We start from the raw sequence: 24,267 nt of genomic DNA on the forward strand, positions 1-24,267 counted from the left end.
TGCATTATTTGACTTACAAATTTTATTAAGTGTTTTGAAAGCCACTCTATCAAGAAATAATGTTAAAATTGAATATAGATGGTAAGCTTCAAATCATCAGCGGGCATTTTAACTCTTCTTTTGCTAAATGGCTACGCAGAATCAATTTGTAAGAATACATATATACATCCTAGAATTACAGTGTTCAGTAATTTATTCCAGTCTCAAGGACTGAATTTAGTAATGAGCATCAATGAAAAAAAATCTGCCAAAAGAAGAACAGATATATGGTATATGTAGAAGTAATTTAACAGAATCCAGTCTTAAAACAATAGAAAGATCAGAATCCAATTATATCCGGTATAAAATAGCAAGTATCGCACAGAATTTGTCAGAAAAATGATAAGAATTATTGTCAACTCTTAGTAATTTTATATTTTATATAAGAAGTATCAAAAATTTGATGCATAATATAAAAATTCTAAATACATTTAAATAACATCAAGGGATAACAAGCAAAAAAAGTGGCAAATTTAATACCAATAGAGATCATTGCTTTTAGTCCAAATTCCTTTCTTTGAAAAGCAGGGAAAAACTCTAGTTGTATAGTTACCAGCTAGATTTTAAACTTATTCATTTTTCTACCAACTTTCTACCAACTTTTATTACACAATATTAGAAAGCAAAACATTGCATCTCAGCGGTAATCATAACAGAAAACTAACACCAAGAATAGAAAAGTCCTGCACAAACACAAAATTGCAGCATCATGAAAACTTTTTTTGATAATATGTTGGAACTATTTTAATATTCTTAATTTCTATCACAGTGCAACAAAAATGGTCTAAGCCTGTTTCATACTTAACATGTGACAAATGGGGGTTTCTTCCATATAAAGTTCTTTTGTTGAAAAAGAGCTATAGCAACATGTAGAGGTAAGTGTGTGTGTTTAGGTAAAATGTTGTCTTCTCAATGGAACATCCCTGGAGGCCATCTGTCTTTCTGAAGTATTTATGCTAAAAACAATAATGGTTGTATTTATTTATTTATTTGTCATATTTCTATGCTGCCCACTCTCCGAGGACTCTGGGCGGCTTACACCAAAGACAGTATACTAAATAGCATATTGCCCCCTAACAATCTGGGTCCTCATTTTATCCACCTCGGAAGGATGGAAGGCTGAGTCAACCTTGAGCCGGTGAGATTTGATCTGCTGATCTGCTGAACTAGCAGTCAGCTGAAGTAGCTGCAGTACTGCACCACCTCAGCTCTTTTTTTCCCCCCAACATAGAAAGATAAGTTTTCTTTGTTGTCTGGATAAAGCAGAATTTCTGACTGTAATATGGAGTCCTTGCTGAGTTTGGTTGTTTGCTTGCAAACATTACTTTACCCAACTAGGTATCATCTGATAATACCAATGCTACTACTTGGGTAATGAAAAGTGTGCAAACAACAAAGCTCAGAGAACACCAAGGAGTCTACAGCTCATCCCTGAGCTACACATATTCTCTTCTATTTTAACTGTAATTCTGGCAGAAAAGCAGCTGATTCATTTTACCCAGTGGTTGCGGCCCTTCCAAATGATGATTTGTTATAAAACTGAGAAGAGGCAACTTGATCATTGTCCAAGCTATACCACATTTTTACTATAACCTGTCTGAATTTAAAAAACAAGCAGCCCTTCCATCCTTTGGAAAAAAATTAAGTAGTGCTTTTTTAGTATCAGTCCTTTTTAACATTTATTTTCATAATGAAGTGTAGCAGCATGAGGTCAATCCTTCAGAATATTTTTTCTTTGCACTTTTTTAATTTAGAGGATCTTCTCTTCTCTTTTCTTTTTCTTTTCAGCTAACATACCATTCCCAGGCGCTTATAACCTGATCTGGTGGATAAAAGCATCAGGATTATTACAGTAATGTTCTAGAGTTACGATGCATAGTTATTCCATTTTGATGACAATCCACTAGGCACACTCATTTATTTACTATATCTCGATCAGATTGATTTAATATAAAGCAGAAATGGGAAAAAAAGTTACCATTCTGCAACTGTTGATCAAGGCATCTCTTGGCTTTTTCTGTGTAAACTGTCCATCTTTACCTTCAGTTAACTGTTAGTCCACCAGGATAGGAGACCCAGGCCGGGTTCACTGATAGATCCCTTAATGAAAAATTGTAACAACATTTGAATTAATATGCGTTAAATATATTTTGAGTTGACACTTGCTCTCCAGGCCTATACCTTTGTAACTTTTCAAAAAGTAGCATAAATATCTACTAATACTTAGGTTCTAGACCATACATATTTTGTACAGTCATAAACAAAAATCTAATGCCTAACTTTACATTGTATGAATGCAAAACATTTGACAAAACTATATTGTTCAGCTCCATATTTAAGCTATACCTTCACATTCTACTCTCTTTCCCTCCATTCTAGGAAGCAAGCATTAACTACATGGGTACAAAATGTTTTGTTTTTAGCCATTTTGAACATAAAACACCTTCCCCCAATTGCAGAATTGCAACTTGATTGCAGAATAGGAATGGTAGATTCACAGTGGAAACAGGATGTTCTCCAGATAGTTCAAAATGAAACGTTTTACACATCGTTATAAAAGCAACTACAATTGGAAATTCTTCTCTCCCCATGACTCATTAAATAAAATTAGAGCTATTTATACTTGAAGGGAAGATCACCAGGAAATCTCAAGTCGTAGACAATACTAGGTGTGTGTGAGCGTCTGTGGATATTCCAGAGGAAAGCAATGTGTATTGCTGCCACCAAAACTATATGGATGGTTTACCAGGCATTAAACTTGATTTGATATAGTCTTTCCCTTTTATTTCTCTATTTCGGTATTGGTAAAGCTCTTCATTTTAAAAGGTTCCAAAGAAAAGTACATACCACAATAGTATAGGGTGCTTCTTTCTTCTGTGTCTCCTCAGTGCCACTAGATGTGGAAGGCTCTACAGAGCTTGGGCCTGTTGGGGATGTATCAATGAAATTTTCATCTACCACACGGAAACGAATTTCTTCTCCCATATCCATGTACAGGTCATGAGCTCCTTCTTCAGTCTCATATTCCCAAACCCATACCTGTTCCGTTTCATCACTGGGTACATGAAAATGTTAAGGCAACGTGACAAAAAAAGCAAAGAATTGTTCTCTAATATCCTATAGGGTAGGACATGGAGTAATGGTTTTAGATGCAGAAGGATAGATTTTGGTTGAGTGTTAAGAAGTTTTAATAGGACTGATAAGCATAGGAGATGGAGGACTCACATTCACTAGATGTTTTCAAACAAGACTAGGCAATCATATTTTCCTGTGGATTCCAGATTTAATAAATTAGTATCAATGGTTTAAATAGTCTATCTGTAAATTTTATGATATTAAGGTACTCCATTAAGACATATAATATGAAAAAAAGTATTTTGTTAATGTCCCTAAATTCATCTCTACTGCATTTTTACCAGGATAATTCTTGCTGATTTTACTAAGGCTGAGGCTTGAAATAAAATATTTTCTAACGAAGTAAACAGACTTTAAAAAAATTAAACAGAAATAAGCTTGATCTGAAAAGTTTTGTCATTATTAATTTGGTTGGTCACACATTAAACCAGATGTTCAGACTGGATTTGGCATTTTTATCCACCTATCAAGTCCTTCCCAAGGGCCTGGAAAAGGCAGATATTGTTTGATGGTGTTTAAGTTATTATTTCTGGATGTAAGCTGTTCCAAATAAAGCTGGTTTTTGCAATTGATTAATGGTGACTTTTTAATGCCGATGGCGTTCAAGTGGTGTTCTAGTTGTTTTGCAGTCGTACTCTAAATGCCGATTATGTTTGATACTATCTTTGCCTTCTTTTGCCATAGTCATTTTACTTCTATTTACAGGTCTTTGAATTTGTGATTTTTTTCCCCAGTTCTTCCTATTACTGCCTATTATTATTCTATTGGATGTACTGTTTTATAGAGCTACTTGAAGGATACAATTTGGCAGGCTGTTGTAGAGATTCTGGAGGAATGAGTATGTCATCAAAGAACCCAAGAGAAACTGTGGAAAGATCAATTAATGAAGTAGCCACTTAAATACAACATAATAGCACCTGCTTAAGCCTTAGATTGCCCAATAATGTATGTGAGAAAAAAAGACAACACTCCTCTAAAAATAATATTGCAACATTCAAACTAATCAGCTCTGGACAAATTCAAGAATACTACTTAAATACAGATAGTCCTCATCTTACAACCACAATTGAGCCCAACATTTCTGTTGCTAAGCAAAACATTTGTTAAGTGAATTTTACCTTTTTTATGAACATTCTTTTTCTGAATGAACATTGTTAAGTGAATCGCTGCAGTTATTAAGTTAGTAACATGGTTGTTAAGTAAATCTGGTTTCCCCATTGACTTTGATTGTCAGAATTTTGCAAAATTCTGTCCCATGATCACATGACCCTGGGACACTGCAACCATCATAAATATGAGTCATTTGCTAAGCATCTTAATTTTGATCACATGGCATGGGGATGCTGCAACAGTCGTGTGAAAAACCGTCATGTCACTTTTTCCATTGTCAAACAGTCACTAAATGAACTGTTGTAAGTCAGAGACTGCCTATATCTAGTTAAAATTGCTCAGCTCTAACTTTTAAAGTGCATTTACAAAATAAAACTATATATCAATAAGCACACCACTAATTATATAATCTTCATGTAATCTTCTCAACATTATACTTAAGGTTATAGTGACTACAGGTGCTTGCCACTTCTCAAAGGACAAGATTAAAAAGACATATCTTTATAATTTTACACAAAACCCAATAAAACACTATCAAAAAATACAGCAAATATGTTGGTAACTGCTTTCTGATCCAATAAATAGATGTCAGTTTGATTCTGCTATCCCCCAAGTTTCTACATACTGGAAATTATTAGACTGATTTTAAATGACAGAAATAAAATTACTGAAACAGCGGATAAGAAATTAATCAATTAGGCAGGAATCAATTAGTTCCAGATTTGTTTTCATACAAGAAATTCATCAAATTTTGCTTACCTTGGTTACACACAACATACTTCCCACTATTTTTTATTACTTTCCGCTACATCTTTGAAAAAATATCTTTGTAGTAACTATCATCATTTTAAATAATTAAAAAAAATAACTTACCATGTACACCTTCAAGACTGCAGCCTTTTATCTCTCCGACCAGAATTTCATCCAAAAATGGATGAAATACAACATATCTAAAATGTACTAAAAAAACAGCAAACATCATAAATCTGAACAACTCAAGCTTACCTATTATTTATTTTTATTACATACTGCAGTTAGCTAATTTAAACGGTTTAATAACAGTTAAATGTAACAGGTTTGAATGTGCTAAAGTGTTTAACAGTCATTAAACTAAATTTGTTCTAATCCACTGATATTGATCCATTGATGTTGTTACACTATTGTGCAAACTTTTCCATGTCATAGATGCATTTTGTAATTTCTATAGTTTCTTTTTTCCTTTTAAAAAATTAAAGTAATTAAAACTAAAACCAAATTAAAAGATTAAATTAAAACATAGATCTAATATATGAATCAATATCTTTCTTACTGTATTATGAATAAAGGAACTGGCACTGCAAGATAGAACTGACATAGTCATATGACATTGCAGACATTTCTTTCTTTTTTTTTTTTTTATAAGTGTTTTATTATAAGAAGTTATAATAATACAATTTTTTCTCCATCCGGTTACATAGTATGGAAAAAGAAATAAATGCAAATTACGTATTAAGCATAAGTGAGTAATTTTTTTCAGACCAGATACATAGTAGTGCATAGCAATAAATAAAGAAGAAGTGGAGAGTTGTGTTCTCATATCATTTAGGTCATATATATATATATCTATGATAATCTTCTACTATACATTATTGAATACATAGATTTTTGTCTCCTACTCATCCGAGTATCCTCTCCTTGCCATCTTATCTTTCCTACCGTCCTCTCTACATCTTCTCTTACTATTCCGTTTTACTATTTCTTGTTCTGGTCTTTTCCCTTTTTATTTCAATTTCCTCTTCTCTAGCCACCCGTACCACTTGTCCCATACGCTGTAATAGTCCGAATCATCTCTGTCGTTAATTTCTAATGTTAATTTATTCATCTCGGCACACTCCATTATTTTGCCGATTACTCGACATTGCAGACATTTCTTTTGTAAATTGAAAACTAACCTATTAAATGCCCTTTTTAAAATGCATATTTGTATTAGAATAGTAAAATTAGCTTCATTAGCAAGCTGAATGTCTACAGCATGTGCCAATTTGTTCATGATTTCTCAAACATCAATATCTGCCTTAATAATGATATATAACAGTGATGGCAAACCTATGGCACGCGTGCCACAGGTGGCTTGCAGAGCCTCTCTGCAGGCATGCGAGTGTCGCCCCAGCTCAGCTCTGCCGTGCATGCGTGCGCACCTCCTGCCGGCCAGCTGGTTTTCGGGCATGCACGGGGCATATATGGGACACGTGCGTGTATGCATGGGGAGAGCATGCAGGGGACGGGGTGTATGCGGGGTGTTGCATATGCATTGCATTATAAGTGCGCACACGCACTTTTAGCACTCAGTGCCGAAAAGGTTAGCCATCACTGCTATATAACATATCGTATTTAATCATAAGCTAATTCACTATCATACTAAGTTAACAAAAATTGAACTAGGATATATCGCAGGAGGACAAACCATTAATTCTCTAGAATGGAACATATCATAAATACTTTTATTTTATATTAAGGAAAAATGCTACTAAGAATAAAGTGGAGTTAAATATTTTTAATTAAATACTGAGTCTTGTGGTTCTCAGTTTCTCCATAAATCTGAAGAGGTCAAACATAGATATAGTTGTCAAACCTTTTGTGTGTGATGCACCATCTCCTGGAAATATGTAGGAATCCTCCAGTTTTGTAATGTCATATAGACAGATACAGAGGCCAACATTATATACAACCTGAATATAATAGAATGAGGAAGAAATGGGAGAGGCCCAGAGAGCAACAAATTGCAATTATTAGAAAGTTCATGTAAGCATATGTTCAAAAGAAAAGCTACATAACTGAGTCTAACTTATGAAGTCATTATGTCATTTATATTTCCAAACATCTCAGCCAGGTGATTCCGAGAAGTGTACAAGAATTAAAAACAAACAAACAAAACCATGATAAACAATCCCTGGAACCAGAGATGAATAGAAACATGAATAACCAATCCTATTTTCCTTCAGTCCCTTTTATGATGAACTGCAAATAATTTCTATAGTACTACTATGTATTAACAGTACTAGAAATGTACTAAACAAACTGATGAAAATTTGGAGGCCGTTTTTCAGTTTTCTAATTGAGGAACATACTTTTTAATGTCCTCTAGTGTTCAAACTGTTATCGCTGATCACTGTTGCTTGCAGCTTATGGGAATTGTAACTTAAAATAAGGATACCACAAGCTTGCCCATCCCTATTCCAGTAATTAACAACTGAGTTTCATAGGTTCTTCAAAATTCACAATTCTATTATGGCGTAAGTTGCCATATACTATAGTTTATTTCATCAAATATATGAATTATCCTGAGACAGAAATATGCATTAATAGTTTGATGAGGCATTTAGAATGAATTTGTTTGAACTTCTAATAATTACCTTATTGGCCAACTTCTTATTTAACTCTTCAGTGATTGCATCATTAAGCTTTCTTTCAAACTGCCATGGAGGAATTCGCACTGTATCTGTCATTTCTACTAACACAAACATGGTGGCCAGCAAAAGCACTATACCTAGATCTAAAAAAAAGAAAAGAACCGTAAGGCCTTTAGGAAAATAATGAGCATGTTTATTACCTCAACTACAGTTCTACTATTTGTGAGCTTTGATGGCACTTTTATCCCTTGTTGGATCAATAAAGTGTTTATATTTTTTCTCACACTGGTCACAATGGCATTTTCTCAAATCAATACTAGCTCAATATAATTAAGGAAAATGGTGCATTTCCAGAAGTCTAGTTGTGGTTTCATCAAGAGAATTGCCACCACTGGATTTCTGCTTATTTTAATACAATAGGGAACACCATTCAGCAGAACACTTGAAAGGAATTGCCTCAATGAGTAGCAGTTATATTCTGCTAATCATATATAGAACCCAACCCCATTTAGAAATTAGTTGTGATATTAAGATTGCCAGCTAATTGTTTTTAATAACTGACAAAACTTCCAATATATGTCTTCGCAAAAATCAAGAAGAAAGCATAAAACAGAGCAGTATAATTATGAAAAATAGTTCCAAAGTGAGAAAAATTAGATTTCAAAAATTAAAAAGACTTGGGAAAATACCTATTTGCAAAACTGCAAAATATGCAGGATAATTTTACTGTCCATCTACTTAGACCATTTTTAAAAAACAAAAAGCATTTATAACATACCGTGATAGTAAAAAAAAATAACATTAATTCAATTAAAGCCTATTTATATGGGAAGCAGTACAAACATCAATAAAAAAGGTTACTTAAACTGACAAACGTATCATCCCCTTTAAAGCACCGAGGCACAGTATCAGAGTATAAAGAAACATTTTCTCAAGATGAGTTTGCTCTCAAATGGTAGAGCGAAAAGTTATTGAGATTGAGAAATGCTGTTTTAGATCATTTGCAATGTCCTGCAATGTTAGAGCGCTGAAGCAGGGGAACTTAAGTTCAAGTTGTCCCAAAGATGCTTTTTCATAAGGCAACGGCGGTTTCTTGTTTTTCTTTGAAGATGTTTTGCTTCTCAGCTTCTTCAGCTCATCAGCTCTTTTTTAAGAAGAGGTTGGACAATCATTTGTCTGAATGGTTACAGGGTTTCCTGCCTGAGCGGGGGTGGGGGGTTGGACTAGAACTGGTGGTCCGTGAGAAAATTTTGGTGGTCCGCAGAAAAATTATTTGCATTTTTAATTTTGCACTAAATTGCACTAAATTCTACTTATCTTTTTAAAAAAAATCATATTAGTGGTCCGCAGGATTTAAAATTATGAATTTAGTGGTCCCTGAGGTCCAAAAGATTGGTGATCCCTGGACTAGAAGACCTCCAAGGTCCCTTCCAACTCTGCTATTCCACGCTATTTGAGAGCTGAAGAAGCTTCTTGGATGAGACGCGAAACGTCTTCAAGGAAAAACAAGGAAGTCCAGCTGCCCCTTGAAACAGCACCTTTGGGACAAGCATGACCTGGATGGCTGAGAATCTCCATAGACATTAAGTTCAAGTTTTTGCTCGTACGTAACACGTGGTAACGTGGATGCCGTTGCGTGCAGGACAATCTTTCACTCAATCTTACCCCACAGATTCCCCAGAAGATCGAGGAGCTCAGGCAGAGGAGAAGAGAGAAGCCACGGTCAGCGGCTCCGGCGGCTCCCTCGTTCCTCCTGGTCTCCACTCATCCCCATCGTCCTATCCGATCCCCGGGGCAACAATTTCTTCTGGGTCGCTGATTCTCTTCCACCACAATGGGAGTAGAGCTGGGTAGTTCCACAGACGACCTTTAGGCGAAAGACAGCCAACCTCCAAACTATCGACCATCAGTTGCAAGCCAGCATCTTCTGCTAAAGCGTGCCCAGCCCAGCATGCCCCGGAAGCTGTTCCCAAAGTGAATACGCACAAGCCACCAGCGAGTTGGCGTAACGGAAAGAAAAGACAGGAAGCAAAGCCACGCAGTCCGAGGAGTCCGCCCCCAGTAGGTGTACTCCAGTAGTTTGGGGAAATGGTTTGGGAAATTAGGAGATCCCCCTGTCTATACAGAATTTCTAACGTTTGTAAACCTCGCTTCATGAAGCGATGATTATATATATATTTTCGGTATGATTGGATAATTATCAGCCTGCTTTTGTTTGAAATGCGTTCAGATTTAAATGGATTGGATTCTACATTGGATAATATCAGCCTGCTTTTGTTTGAAAATACGTTCAGATTTAAAGGCATTGGATTCTACATTGGATAATATCAGCCTGAATTTGTTAGAAAATACGTTCAGATTTAAAGGCATTGGATTCTACATTGGATAATATCAGCCTGAGTTTGTTAGAAAATACGTTCAGATTTAAATTCTCTTTACACCCATGTATTCTGGTACGTTAAACTGATGTATAAAAATCCTAAAACAATGTCTAAAACATTGCCCCCCAAAAAAGAGACAAATCTCACGGGAACTGTGACAAGATGTTTCAATAACGTTGGTGAGCTTTCATCAGTGCAATTCTATTTAATCTTGTTCATTGAGGTATAGAATGTGTGCGAGGGAGAAACTTACCTGTTACATTAACTATTTAAAGGAAAGATAGGCTATAATTTGCTAATCCAGGGGTCTCCATTCCAACCTTGGCCACTTTAAGCCTGGCGGACTTCAACTCCCAGAATTCCCCAGCCAGCTTTGCTGGTTGGGGAATTCTGGGAGTTGAAGTCCGCCAGGCTTAAAGTGGCCAAGGTTGGAATAGAGACCCCAGTGCTAATCAATCTCTTGTTGATTTCTGATGTACAAAATATATATTTTTTATATAATCGACTTTCTTATCCATACTTTTGAACAAAATGCCATATTTTGTGGAGCAATCCGCATCATCGTTTCAGCCAACGAATGAGATTTGCCCCCCCCATCCCCCACCGCTACGTTGCAAGGCTCGTTCAATTTCCCGCGCTTCTATATCAACGTTGGGCCGAACTACAATTCCCAGCATTCGTTACTTCTAGGGCCTGATTTATTTATTTTTTCTTAATTGTTGGGCATGTGGCTATCACTCTACTGCTAAAAAAAATTTTTTTTAAAAAAAAAATGTCGATTTTTATTTAACGAGCCAAAGGGACCATCCGCTAACCGTGCTGTGGAAGCAAGCAGGAGGTGGAATTATTCTTGCACCCTCAATTGGTGTGTCGGAAGATTAATAGCGCTACCGGGCAATCTCAGAGGTTGCCCCGTGTGGAGTTCTGGGCCTTCGGGCAGGAGGAGCGCGGGCCTCGCGTGAGGGAGCGTCCAAGATGTCGGCGCCGTTGGCGGTAATTTCAGGTAGGGAGGCTCGAGGGCGAGAGGAGAAACGGTGGTTTGGTTTCGGGCGTCTTTTTTTTCCCTTGAAGGCGGTACAAGTCGCGCCCGGTTTCTCCCTCATTTATGGGAAACTATTGAATCATTTTAAGGCGACCTTCCTTCGAGATGAATGGGTTTCACTCCTTTTTTTTTTTTTTTTGTTTTGCTTCGCGCAATTTTTTTTAACTTAGCGGCTCAAAAAGTGAGTAGAACAGCTGCTTCCAGGAAGATTTACGGGCTTGCTGCTTTCCTTGCACTTCGTCTTGGATCTAAACTGTTTACGGCACCGGAAAAAAATAATCCCTTGGATCTAGCAAGAGCCGCCGATTTTACACCGAACTTGGTGCGGCTCCCAATCCAAAAAAAATAAAATAAAAATCAAATTTATCTAAATCAATATGTTTTGACTAATGCGGCGGAGAAAGTGGGGAAAGCTACTCTCTAATAACACAGTACCTGAAAAACCAACATAAAACAATATAAATAATGGCGACCGAGAGCAGATCTAGAGTTCTTTTTTTTTTTAAAGAGGTTCTTCTGTGATGAAAATTCGAATTCTTAAACGTTCTTTGAAGGTTCAGAGGAAATCTGAATTATTGTCCTTAGGTTATTTTGATTGTCAGCGGAACAGTGGTTTTTTTTCCTTGCCACAATGCAGGTAGTCCTTGACTTACAACAGTTCATTTAGTTTCCGTTCAAAATCACAGTGGCACTGAAAAAGTGACTTACGACCATTTTCCCCACTTACGACCACTGCAGCATCCCCATGGTCATGTGATCAAAATTCAAACGCTTGGCAACTGTCTTCATTTATGACAGTTGCAGTGTCCCAGGGTCATGTGATCACATTTTGCGACCACCTGATAAGCAAAATCAATAGGGAAGCCATTCACTTAACAACCATGTTACTAACTTAATAACTGTAGTAATTCACTTAACAAGTGTGGCAAGAAAGTTTGTAAAATGGGGCAAAATTCATTTAACAACTGTCTCACGTAGTAACGTAAGTTTTGGGCTCAATTGTGGTCATAAATCAAGGACTACGTATCTATACATCCTGTCTTGGACATCAGAGAACATAGGCACTTTTTTATGAGTGGAGTCAATATTTTCATTTGTCTTTGTGTGTGCAATTTTGGAATGATAAAATGTGTAAGGGCTAACATCCTTGAGCTTTGTAGAATTGTAAACCATCATTTGAGACCTTAACTCACACAAATCCTTTGTGTCTGATTTTTCCCTCACCCAATTTTGGAATGTGACAGTCAATATGTCTGTAGCCAAGTGTTCTCAGGCTGATAGAAGTTCATAATCCACCTCTGAGGCAGAGTAGAGAAAACACTATTGACAAATAATCATAATATTGGGAAGGTGCCACCCTGATTTCACTGCAATATTGGGGTGGTGTTAAGAGCTGTGCTTGGCCACTGCTTTTTTCTGGTTCTCACTTCAAAGATATGTTCAGAAAAGAGCATGAAGCAAGTAAGGAATAACATTCTATATGTCACTTATTGTTGCTTCATAGATAGAGAAGGAATGCAAACCGAAAACAGCAAGACTAAGAGAGGATAGTGTTTGGCTTTTGATGTTGTTTATTTTAGTGTTACTAAACTAGATTGTTATTTTGTTATGAATTAGTATGGCAATTGGGGACTATGGCTTTTTTAATCTCTTCAGTTCTTAATTCAGGTTGTAGAGGTGTTTTATGTGTTGGTTATTTTCTTTATGGGAAATAGTTTGGCATAATATCTGCAAACACGTGCAAATCCCAGTGAAATGCCTGGGATCTTCACTGATGATAGTAATTTATGAGTTTTGTGCTACTTAAAATTCTGTATCCTATTTTTTTTTTGTTAGAAAACAACATGTGAAATAATTTGAAATTTAAGTTGCGCTCTACATGGGGCTACCTTTGAAAAGTATTTGGAAGCTACAACATGTTCAGAATGCAGCAGTGCAGATAGTTTTGGAGGCCCCTCTGGTGGTACATGTAACACTATACTGGTTGCCAGTTTTCTTCTGGGTCCAATTCAAGACGATGATCATTACCTTTAAGTCATTTTATGGCATGGGCCCAAGATATCTCAGGAGCTGTCTCACCTCAGTGGGACTAGCCCGTCCCATTCTCCACTTAGGATCCTATCTGCCAAAGAATTTCAGTTGGCAGGGTCTAGAAGAAGAGCCTTTTCTGCTGTGATCCCTACTCTCTAGAACACTCCTAGCCTTCCAAAGGAGCATTAAAACTTGCTCTGTCAGCTGGCCTGGACCCCCAATAAGATGCTTGGTGGCCCACAGGGTAGAGAGAATATCCCCACCCCATGTCGTTTGTCCTCTTGGGTTTTAGTTTCTTATTTGTCTTAATTTTAATCATTTTGTTTTCTTTTACATTTTTATCATATTGTAAGCCATCCACAGTCACTGTAACAGTGAGATGGCTGGCATCTAAATTCAATAAATAAATACAAATACATCAGCTGACAATTCCCAGGCACTTTGGAAATTTTCTTTTGGTGTAGAAGATTGTGTGGTGGATATGAGCTATCAATAACACAATGAAATTTGTATGCAGGTGGTCTTCAGTTAACTGCTAAAATTGGTCTCAGTTGATGTAATTAAGCAAATCCTGCACCATTATTAAGTGTGAGGTCACATGATCACCATTTGCAACCTGCTCGATACCCCATTAACTTTACTTGTGGAAACCAGCAGCTAAGGTCACCCAGATCATGGTCACCTAACTGCCAGGAAGCTGCCACAGCTGGAACTTTGAGGGCTGATCTTAAATGCCACTGATTCAATTCTGTCCTAAGTGAACGATCGGTGAACAAATGCTCAATAAGTGAGGACCACCTAAATTTCATATGAACATACCATCCTTTAATGCTTCAGTTACTGGTTTGTGAAGCATGAACTATTCTGTTGTGTTTATCAATGGTAAGAAAAGCCAAGACAATAATATATAGGCAATCCTCACTTAAAAATCACAATTGGGACTGGCTACTCCGTTGCTCAGTGATACAATCATTAAGCAAGACATCATCTGACCACAAATTATAATTTTACTGCTGGCTTTCTCATCGACTCTGCTTTTTGGCAGCTGGCTATGAACGCACAAATGTTAGTGGTGACTGTGGGATGCTGTGATGGGCGTTTACAAGTTGCAAATCATCCAAAATTAATTACATGTCCGTGGGGGCATTGCAATGTTCATAAGTGTGAGAACTGGTAGTAAAGTTCCTTTTTCAGCATCTTTGTAACTTTAAATGGTCATTAAACAGGGCAGTTGTTAAGCAAGAACTATCTGTAATCTCATTTAAGATGTGGCTATTTATGACAAAAGCAATTATTATCACTTATCGTTACTGTTGTTGCTACCGGTATCTATGGGGCAGCTGAACTCTTGCTACTGCCATCACTTATAATTAATGTAATTTAAATGTTTTTTGTAAGTGTTGTATAATGTAGCAATGTTTTATCGTAATTTTATTTAATTGCAACATGTATTATTTTCAGCTGCCAGTTTGTGGGGGCCATACAAAGACATTTGGCAGGCAGTGGTTAATGCTATATGGAAAAGGCAATCTGAAGCAATACATCTTCTTGACCAGATTTTAAAGAAACACAAAGCTGATTTTATATCACTCTTCAGAAATCCGGTAAACAAACTTTTATTTTATTAGCAGGTGTGTAAAAAAAGAGTTATGTAGGCATTATTCTTGTTCCTTAAAGTATTTTTTGTATTTTACTTGAATTAAAATTTTATATAATGATGTCAGAATGAAGTATTTTAATAATATTGCAGACATTTACATCACAAACTGATATTAGATAAGGAGAAGGGATTTTTGGTAGTATTTTTAAAGAAGAATGTAATTGCCCAGTGCAGTCAAGTTAAACGGGAAATGACAGATCACTTGAGAAAAATAGATTAGGCCAATAACTAAAATAATGATTTCTGTGCTAAGAAAATAGCTGAATGACCTGTTGAAAAGCAAAATGCTGTCCTATAATTGAGAAGATGGGGCCTGTACATATTGATATCCATCACCCATCATGATGATGGGTTAGGTTAGCAAAGTTAATCTTAGTTATGCCACATTCAGCATTCCCTGTTAATGACAAAGATATTGGCCAGTTTTTGGCACATTTTGGATAGTATGTTTAAGTGTGAGCAAAGATAAGTTTTACTCTAAATATACCTGTATATTTTATGGAAACTGAGATATCTAATCTAGATACTACCTTGCAAAACAGTATGCAGTTCTATATTTTCCATCAAATAAGGCATATGTGTTAGGTACACATAGTCAGGATATTTTATATACGTGTTAACCAATAATCCATACTTCACAGAGCATGGTGAGTAGAGACCTAAAAACAATCCAAAATTAAGTACACATTATTACAATATAGTACAGGGGTGTCAAACTCAAGGCCCGAGGGCCGGATCTGGCCTATGGGGTACTTAGATCTGGCCCGCGGGGCTACCCTGGAAACAGCGAAGGACTGGTCTATGGTGCTTCTGCCAGTGTAAATGGACTCCCAAGCTACGTTTTCACTGGCAGAAGTTTGTAGGAGGCCATGGCAGCTGAAAACTGAGCTCGGGAGCCTGTTTCTCTGGCAGAGCACTCAGGCCACCACAGGCACCCCCAACACGAGTGACATTGAACTGGCCACGCCCACCCCGGCTCCCAGAGGTCAAACACAACCCTGATGCGGCCCTCAATGAAATCGAGTTTGATACCCCTGATATAGTACAATGTACAATCACAGTCAATCTAAATCAGTTATAGATTGTTTTACTGTATGAAAGATGTTGGAAATGTGAAATATATTGGAGTCTGATCAGTGATTTAAAATATTTCATGCACATTTGCAGAATTCATTCATGGGCAGAATTTTAAGGGAGATACTGAAATGGTCTACTTTTCTACCAAATTTTCAAATTACCCAACCACATTCTGATGCATTCCAGAAGAAAAGTAGACTAATTCAGCATTCTCGTAGAACATTTTATCCATAAAATAGTGCGTTTTGTATTTCCTAGTACAATACTTTGCAGCTGTATTTTACTAAAAAAATTTTCAATGTATCTTTGAGAATAATTAAGCATTTTTTAAAAATTATTTTGCAGCCGAAGAATGCCCAACAGCATGAAAAAGTTCAGAAAGCAAATACGGAGGGAGTTGCTATCCAAGGCCAACAGGGAACCCGATTGTTACCAGAACAGCTCATCAAAGAGGCCTTTATTCTGAGTGATCTTTTTGATATTGGAGAATTGGCAGCTGTTGAACTTCTCCTGGCTGGTAATGTGATGAGACCCAACTGTCACTTCTTTTATTTTCTGATTCTGTTCAGAATTCCTATAAATGCCAAATGCTCAAGCATATCAAGCATCTTGTTCCAGGTACTTTCCTATGCTGAGATGCAGTGCTTGCTAGGAATAATGGTTTTTTCTGCAAAAGTAGTAACCTAATCCAGCAACCGTGGATTAGAAAATTCCTGAGCAAGACACGGCTAGTATCTCTTTTTTTTAATAACTAGAGAGAGAGATGTTTTAAAACTTTACTAACATCTAAACATATAAAAGTATTTAATATTTAATGCTTACACTTGTTTCAGTACAGTGTTTAAAATTGTGTCTGCCCATGCTTTTATTGTATGTACATTATGCATTTTCATATATGATTTTCAAATATTGCAAACTTGCCCTGAGAAAATGTTGTTTTGAAGGGCAGCATATAATTTTTTCAAATGAAAATAAATACATATGGGTTATGTTATATTATATGTCCAGCTTTAAGTATAGTTAAATATTAACTAGGTATCCAGAAGGAATTGTTGGTTGTATTTGACTCATTGTACTAGTAAAATAAGCTAGGAAGGCTGAGAAGATCCTAGAATATGCATAAAAACTTTTAGATTGAAAAATATTCCCATATAACTTTCTTACCAAAAGCCAGTTACTATTTATTTTATATATTTATACAATTACTTGCTCATGGCAACTGAAGGTGGCTTACAGGATGTAAAAACACAATATAATATTAAAATCATGTGTTTTAATAACAATTTTAAATAATATGTTGCTTTGAAAAGTAGTGACTTATTTTTTTGTGTGTCTTTAAGCCTTAAAAGCATTTATTTTTAGCTTACTAAGAGCAACTTGAAAGTACATGTATAGTGACTAGTGAAATAGTAGAGAAAGGCTACTAACTATAGTGAAATAGAGCTAGGATACAGGAATGTTTTACTGTGTAACCTACATGCTCTATTACTGACCTATAATGGTATTGTGAAGTGCTTAGTTGTCACACTTCCAGTTTTGATGGAGAAATTGGTTGTTCTTTCTAATTTTTTTCTGTAGGAATTGGAAAAAAATACCATGATGCAGAGTCAGTTTATACATGGCAGAGAAGAGGGCTGCCCCTTAGTTACTGTTTTTAGAATATTAATAATGGGAACAAAATTGGAGAGGACTGAGTCAGAGGTGAACATGAGCATTTTATTAAGGAATATTCCATATATTCTGCTCCCCATCCCTATTATTTGAAACTGGGTACAGGAGAAATAAGAAAATGAAAAGCATCAGAACTGTGACCTCATATGTGACTGCAACTTTATTTTCCTTTTTAGGAGAACATCAGCAGCCTCGTTTTCCAGGTCTCACTAGGGGTTTAGTAGCTGTTCTCTTATACTGGGATGGAAAGCGATGCATTGCAAATTCATTGAGAACACTTATCCAGTCTCGACGAGGCAAGACATGGACACTGGAGCTCAGGTCTGTCTTCAGCAAAAACCTTAGATGTTAGCAGCGTATTTATTTTGAACTTGGATATTCAAAGCCTGATTTTTGCAATCGAAGGGAAAATTGCATCTATTTTATATAGTATGCATATAGTATTACGTAGTTATATAGTATATTATGTATTGTTTTGATCTTTTTGTCTTCCTCAATAGTCTTTATTTTGACATCTCCATTTTGGCTCTATTGTGTCTAGTCTATACACGCAGGAGGCTAATGAGTTAAAAAAGGCTGAGGTAGTACAGCAGTTTACATCATTTTTAAACTATGTGAAGGATACCCAGTTTGAATATTTTTCCATGTGAATTTTCCAACTTTTATCACTTAAAAAGATATATGTGTTCTCTTGAAAGCCTAATATTGTTGGTATAACTTAATTTCTAATGTTCTACAGTACTGAGGAACATTCAGCAGCATGCCAAAATAAAGTGAGTTATGACACAACTGTCTCTTTCAATTGCAGTCCTGAGTTGGTGTCTATAACAACACAGTTTACAGATGAATTGATGGAGCAGGGTTTAACTCATAAAATTCTGACTTTGGTATCTCAAATTGATGTGAACGCTGAATTTGAAAAATTACAGAAAGAGCGAGGCCTGGGTAGTGAGAAACATCGCAAAGAGGTAATTAATTTTAAAATACTTATAATACTTTTAATATCAGAATACAATTAGAAAAGTAGCATTAGTTTCAAAATCATTTTTTTTAATTTCAAGCAGTATCAGGTAACCACATTAACATAAATCCAAGATACATGTAAATAGAAAAAAAGATACAAATTAAAAAAAGATCTATGTGCACCAAGAGATGGCTACTACACATGTGAAAATTTATTATAATAAAGAGTTTACTAAAGTATAACCTATTCCTATTAAGGTAAACCGAATAATGCAACCAAATTTGATAAAATTGTGGTTCCTGCTTCTGAAGTCTCATTAATTTAATATTAATAGTTAATCTTTGTATCTCTGTTTTTATGATGCTTACAAGCTGCTTGACAGTGAGATGGGTGGCATATAAATTTAATAAACAAATGTGGTTTTTTCCCCCTAATGTGGCAATTGAAAAGGTCTTTCTAATTCACAATTGTTATGTTATCTAGAATTTTCCAATATCACACAATGATTGCTTTGCTAAAATTAAATAGGTAACAGTAATCAGTTCTTCATTTTTAAAGAACTTATGGTTTGGCCTGTAAATAAATGCAAGAAGCCTAACTCTGGAGAGCATTCAATTCTTTGTTTAGTGATATTTATCTCTCCCAAAAAAATTAGCCAAAAGAGTGTAATTTTATCATGGTTCTTTTTTTTTTTTTTTTTTGACAACTTCTCCAGTATTTGGAAGAATAATTTATATACTCTGTGTGTGTGTGTGTGTGTGTGTGTGTGTGTGTGTGTGACACAAACCAACACCAATTTGAAATTAATTCAATGGTTATAAATTGAATACTAAAATCTGTGGTAATTTATATTGTTATAAATTGTTATCGAGTGACATGACTGCATGGAAGATTCTAGCCAGTTGTCTCTTGCTCTTATAATACGAATGTATGTGTATATACCATACAGATATAATGTTTTAAATATATATTGTACTGTAGATGCAACCCATATATGGTATACTAAATTGCAAATTAGTGTTATACGTTTGAACTTGAATTCTCATACTTCAGTCCCATTGTTATTCTATTAAGACAAAATATGATACTGCTTTCAATTCCTGACGATTTTTACCATGCAATTTTATTGAAAGTGTCACAGAAATGGTTTAGCATTGCTTTCTTCCAATTCCCACCAGTAGCCCTGTAATACCCCGGCAATTTCCTTAATTTTAGTCAAAGCCTTTCTTGCTTAGCCTCAGAGATCAGCCTAAGTCACAACAATTTTGGCTTAGCAGTGAACTGGTCTCTTGCTGATCCTGTTGCTCCTTTCTCTGCTATTATGTGTTAAATGCATCTTTGTTAGTTCAGTTATAGAATGGCACATTATAAAATTGCATGTTTTCAAATGTAATAATTGTATACCTATGCAATTGTAATAATATTTTATTTTGAACTAGGTTGCTGATCTTATCAAGGAGTGTCGGCAGGCATTGTCTGAAAGCTTGTTTGTTTGGACTTGCCAGTCATCACTAAGTCGTGATGATATTTTAATCCTTATTAGTTATTTGGAGAAAATAACTGTAGAAGCTGATGGGTCATTGGACAGAGTAAACTTGGCACTACTTTTGGCTGTTCTGTATAGTTTTGATGTCAGCTTTCTGGAACAAATCACTGAAGATCGAGACGGTAATATTTTCCATTTTAATTGGTACTGAAAGATGTGCCATTCATACATCATTAATTTATAATTAAATGTCTTAATAAATAAAATATTAATTGCTCACATATTTATCTTAGTTGCTATATTCCTACGAGTCTGTGGTAGGTTTTTTTAAAAAAAGGATAGTTTCTCAGATATGGGAAGAATCTTCAGCAACTTTTGCATACTGAAATGATTACTTCCTAACAAGACTAGAGCAGACTATAGCAAGATTTAATGAGATATAACTCACTTAACAAATGTCTCATTTAGCAACAGAATCTCTGGACTCAATTGTGGTCGTAAGTAAAAAACTACCTGTACTCTGAATTCCATAATTTGGGGTAAAGAATGTCATTACTTCTACCAGAAGAATATTAGCTTGAATAAATTAACACAAAAACAATAGGGAAGATGGGGGATGCTTTTGATTTTTATTACATACATATAAAACTGCCTAAAGTCTTCTGAAAAATAAACATAATCTAAACTGGAAGAATTTATGATCAAATGTTTCATTAGTCAATTAACTTTACAGCGAACTTTTCTTTGGCAGAGAACTGCACTCTAAATTTCAAAGAAGTATAATACTAAATAAGAGCTATGCATTTATTCATAAAACTCCCATTTGTGTTAAAACGGAAATCCAGTGTACATTTTATTTTATCTCTGAATTTAACTTTTTACTGGTTGTGCTTCTGTACCACACTAAGCCATAATGTGATTTGCATGCTTGAGCGCAGTCATGATACACATTGAACATTGTGTATCCATGATCTAATATGGTATAAAATTAGACAAATCAAGTATTTTTTTTAAATTTTCAATGGAATTGGACCATTTCATTGGTAGATACTTTTTATTGTTGCTCTAGAACTGATGCGCCAGTTGCCGCTACTAACAGAGAGACAGTATATAGCAGCAATCCATACACGCCTTCAGGAATCTCGGCCTTGGAAACTACCAGGACTTCAAGCTACTGTTAGGTTAGCTTGGGCGCTAACTTTGCGTGGAATTTCACACTTCTCTGATGTGACAGGTAAATTTGATTAAAAGTGGTATTTAGTCAAGGAACTCAATTCCACTCCCCTACCTTCATTTCAATGAAGGAAGCAGATCTGCACACATTCCACTGATTAAAATGGCAGCGCTAACTGATAATTCCTATGAATTATAATGTGTTATGATGTGTTATGACATGCTTCTGTTCTTTCTTCTTTGCAGCATTTGCGGAATTCACTGAAGCTGATGAAGCAATGGCAGAGTTAGCAATTGCAGACAATGTTTTTCTATTCCTCACTGAATCTGTAGTGAGAGCAGAAAACTTTTATCAGGAAGAATTTTACATCCGTAGAATCCACAACCTTATCACAGATTTCCTTACCCTCATGCCAATGAAAGTAAGTTTCATGGGAGAGAGCTAAGTTAGACTTATCTTGAATATAAATAGATCAAATATTTCAGTGTAATTTCTTTACACAGATTTGAAAAACATTTTCATGGTCTAAACGTCTAAACGTTTTAGAAAAGATTCAAAACAGAAAAAAATGATGTTTTAAAAATAAACATGTGGAATGAGACATGTCCTTCAAACAATATTCAGGCATAACAATTTATCTGTTATTTGACTATTCATCTTAATATAGGCTTAATTAAAAAGAAAAAAATCTATAACTTTTATTGAAGGTGTCTTTTCCAAATATATTAAAATACTTTAAACATTTTTCTTCATCTCTATTTCTTATATAACTAGTCAGAATTTAAGTTCTTTGGAATAACTCAAATTGTTATATTTTATTAATCTATAGTTATAAATGGTCCTCATTTAATGATTATCGGTTCATTGACTCTTTACAACATTCCTCTTACAATCACTGGAGTGTCTTCAATGGAACCTCCTTGGAACACCCATTTTCACATGGATTTAGGTGACCCTGAGGGCACAGATAAACTCCCAAGTGGCCTTAATGACACTCAAAGAGAGTGCTAATAACCAGATGACTGCAAGAAATATAAATCCTTCCATTCCCCATTCCATTCAGTCAGAACTGAAGAAGCTTCTTGGATGAGAATCAAAATGTCTTCAAGGAAAAAACAAGGAAGTCCACTTGTCTTTTTAAAAAGCTCCTTTGGGACAATCTTTTGGATTATATATAAAATATTTCAGAGATAGAATATTGATTTCAATGGGAGTTATAATTGTATGATTAATTTTCTACATTTTCCACATGTAGAATAGTGTCAGAAGTTTTGTCTTGCCTTATTTATATATAGGGTATGTTAAATGTTCATATATTAATGTGTTTTTTACATACTGACAGATACGAATCTCTTTAAAGGGCTCTGGATAAGTGTTAAAGGTTATTGTTCTTACGGCTCAATATTATTTCTGGGTTGGGATACTAATTGTAGGGACCCAGTGATTGGATCAAAATGCTGGACTCAGACAGGCCTTAAGCTAATCAAGCAGGATAGTTCTCATGTTTAGTTAAAAAAATACTCTTTCCTTTTGTTCATTTATTCTGTCCAAGTTTAAAATGTTAATGGTGGTAAACTATACAGATTTTTTTTTCTTTATTTGCTTGACCAATTGTATAGGTGAAACAACTGAGAAACCGTGCTGATGAAGATGCTCGTATGATTCATATGAGTATACAGATGGGTAATGAACCACCTATATCTGTTAGAAGGGATTTAGAACATCTGATGCTTTTAGTAAGTTAATGTTCTTGTTTTTAATAGTACTTGTTCTTTTAAAAAAAAAACACAGCAAATGTTTATGTTAAAATTTATTTAAAAATTTATTTTTAACTACATATATTTATGTATATATTATGTATATATAAATATGTATGTTTATATAAATCACTTTTTTATTAACCTAATTTCCTCAGGGCACAACATTTTAAGAATAAAGAAAGCAACAGAAGTAGGTCTTGTAACTAAACCATGTTTTTTTAATTTGTTTCTGGAAAAATTGGTCTGCCCTCTCACCTAGAATTTAAACCTCAGAGCAGACAAAATACCTGATTTCTTTGTTCTTCAGTAAGCAAATCTGTACAAATATTGCCTTGCATTTTTTGCCATAAAATAGTTTATGTAGCTGTGTCTATGAAGTTCTGCTTTAAACAAGTTTATGAATGTGGGCTTGAGGGTCTACAGCAGCGTTTCTCAATTTCAAGATGTGTAAATTTCAGCTCCCAAAAATCGCCAGCCAATAGTAATTCGTAGTTTTTGTGGCTTTTATTTTTACTATAACCTTTAATAAATTTATTGTAAAAAAGTTTGGGAAACACTACTTCACACCAAGCACTACTATTGCTGTGCTTGGTGTGAAGTCTAACTATGCTTTCCATTCCTATGATTACTTTAGGGAAGAAGAAATTGTTTTATGAACAGCAAAGGGCTTGTTTTTCTTGCTATATATATAGACTACTTTCTTTGGAAGCAAAGTAACATAAGAGGGCTTAATCTCCCCTTTATTTCTTAAAATGAGTTTTCTATATTGGCTTACGGAGAAATGATATGCAATTACTTCTCATTAAGCCAACACATTTTTCGATTGGCTCCTGTTTCTTGGGATATATTTTCTTGGCATAAAACGAATGTGTTATACATAGCCAAAAGAATGGCAATGGAGGGAGATATCTTTCTCGCTTTCTGTTGTATGCTTTTCTTTAGTTTTCCTAGTTTCTCTCATTATCCTTCTCTTTCCTGCCTTTCTCGGTATTGGCCTGTAGAATATATGAATGTAAGTTTATCCCTTAAAATATAGTCTATTTTATAAGTTGTGTTAAGCAAATAATAATTTACCTTTATCATAATTGCTCAATAAAATCTGAAAAGATTCCACAGATTTTTAATAATATACCTTTATCATAATTGCTCATTAACATCTGAAAAGATTCACAGATTTTAAAAGAGCATATAACTTAAATTTAAGTGATCATGCATATGAATTAGGTTAAATTCCTCGGTGTGGTCACATGACATTATGCTTTATAATTGCATTGTTTAGCAACAGAAATTCCAACCCTAATTGCTGTTAACTAAGGACTACCTGTACATTTGCTGAAATACTTTTTTT

At 35.2% G+C, this 24,267-nt stretch overlaps 2 protein-coding genes across 8 annotated transcripts in view; one reads left to right on the top strand and one right to left on the bottom strand.

The window, feature by feature from the left end:
* Positions 1 to 4: 4 nt before the first annotated feature.
* POLR3H (RNA polymerase III subunit H) lies at positions 5 to 9,665 on the bottom strand. Of its 6 annotated transcripts, none has more exons than XR_015728912.1 (8): positions 9,339 to 9,649; positions 7,677 to 7,816; positions 6,896 to 6,992; positions 5,158 to 5,244; positions 3,976 to 4,039; positions 2,887 to 3,094; positions 2,018 to 2,139; positions 5 to 995 (listed from the first exon to the last, which is right to left on the bottom strand). XR_015728912.1 is itself a non-coding variant. In XM_034403073.3 (8 exons), the coding sequence occupies exons 2-7, from the start codon at positions 7,785 to 7,787 to the stop codon at positions 2,086 to 2,088; spliced, it is 621 nt and encodes a 206-aa protein (XP_034258964.1). In that variant the 5' UTR covers positions 7,788 to 7,816; positions 9,339 to 9,649; the 3' UTR covers positions 176 to 1,861; positions 2,080 to 2,085. The 6 variants fall into 6 exon arrangements, 4 of the variants coding, with proteins under 4 accessions (XP_034258964.1, XP_087730070.1, XP_087730069.1 ...); XR_015728911.1 differs by having other exon boundaries at positions 5 to 1,861; XM_034403073.3 differs by having other exon boundaries at positions 176 to 1,861; positions 2,080 to 2,139.
* Positions 9,666 to 10,446: 781 nt separating this feature from the next.
* NUP205 (nucleoporin 205) overlaps positions 10,447 to 24,267 on the top strand; it is a 46,567-nt gene continuing 32,746 nt past the window's right edge. The window contains exons 1-9 of one of the 2 annotated variants that reach the window (XM_034403377.3): positions 10,447 to 11,057; positions 14,589 to 14,731; positions 16,210 to 16,381; positions 17,712 to 17,856; positions 18,344 to 18,503; positions 19,939 to 20,167; positions 21,055 to 21,219; positions 21,405 to 21,580; positions 22,779 to 22,895. In XM_034403377.3, coding sequence (XP_034259268.2) covers positions 11,030 to 11,057; positions 14,589 to 14,731; positions 16,210 to 16,381; positions 17,712 to 17,856; positions 18,344 to 18,503; positions 19,939 to 20,167; positions 21,055 to 21,219; positions 21,405 to 21,580; positions 22,779 to 22,895 — 1,335 coding nt within the window. In that variant the 5' untranslated portion in view covers positions 10,447 to 11,029. The other variant, XM_087873951.1, reaches the window with a different exon arrangement.

This window comes from Pantherophis guttatus, chromosome 7, assembly GCF_059756535.1.
Source record: "Pantherophis guttatus breed Tessera chromosome 7, ASM5975653v1, whole genome shotgun sequence".
NCBI lineage: Eukaryota > Metazoa > Chordata > Lepidosauria > Squamata > Colubridae > Pantherophis > Pantherophis guttatus.

What these genes read in the sequence shown, in the direction of transcription:
- POLR3H (XM_087873944.1), bottom strand. Translation starts at nt 7,787, where the DNA reads ATGTTTGTGTTAGTAGAAATGACAGATACAGTGCGAATTCCTCCATGG. An exon ending in ATAAGAAGTTGGCCAATAAG is followed by an intron (nt 6,993 to 7,676) that starts GTAATTATTAGA and finishes TATTATATTCAG; the next exon opens with GTTGTATATAATGTTGGCCT. An exon ending in TGGTGCATCACACACAAAAG is followed by an intron (nt 5,245 to 6,895) that starts GTTTGACAACTA and finishes CTGTTTTTTTAG; the next exon opens with TACATTTTAGATATGTTGTA.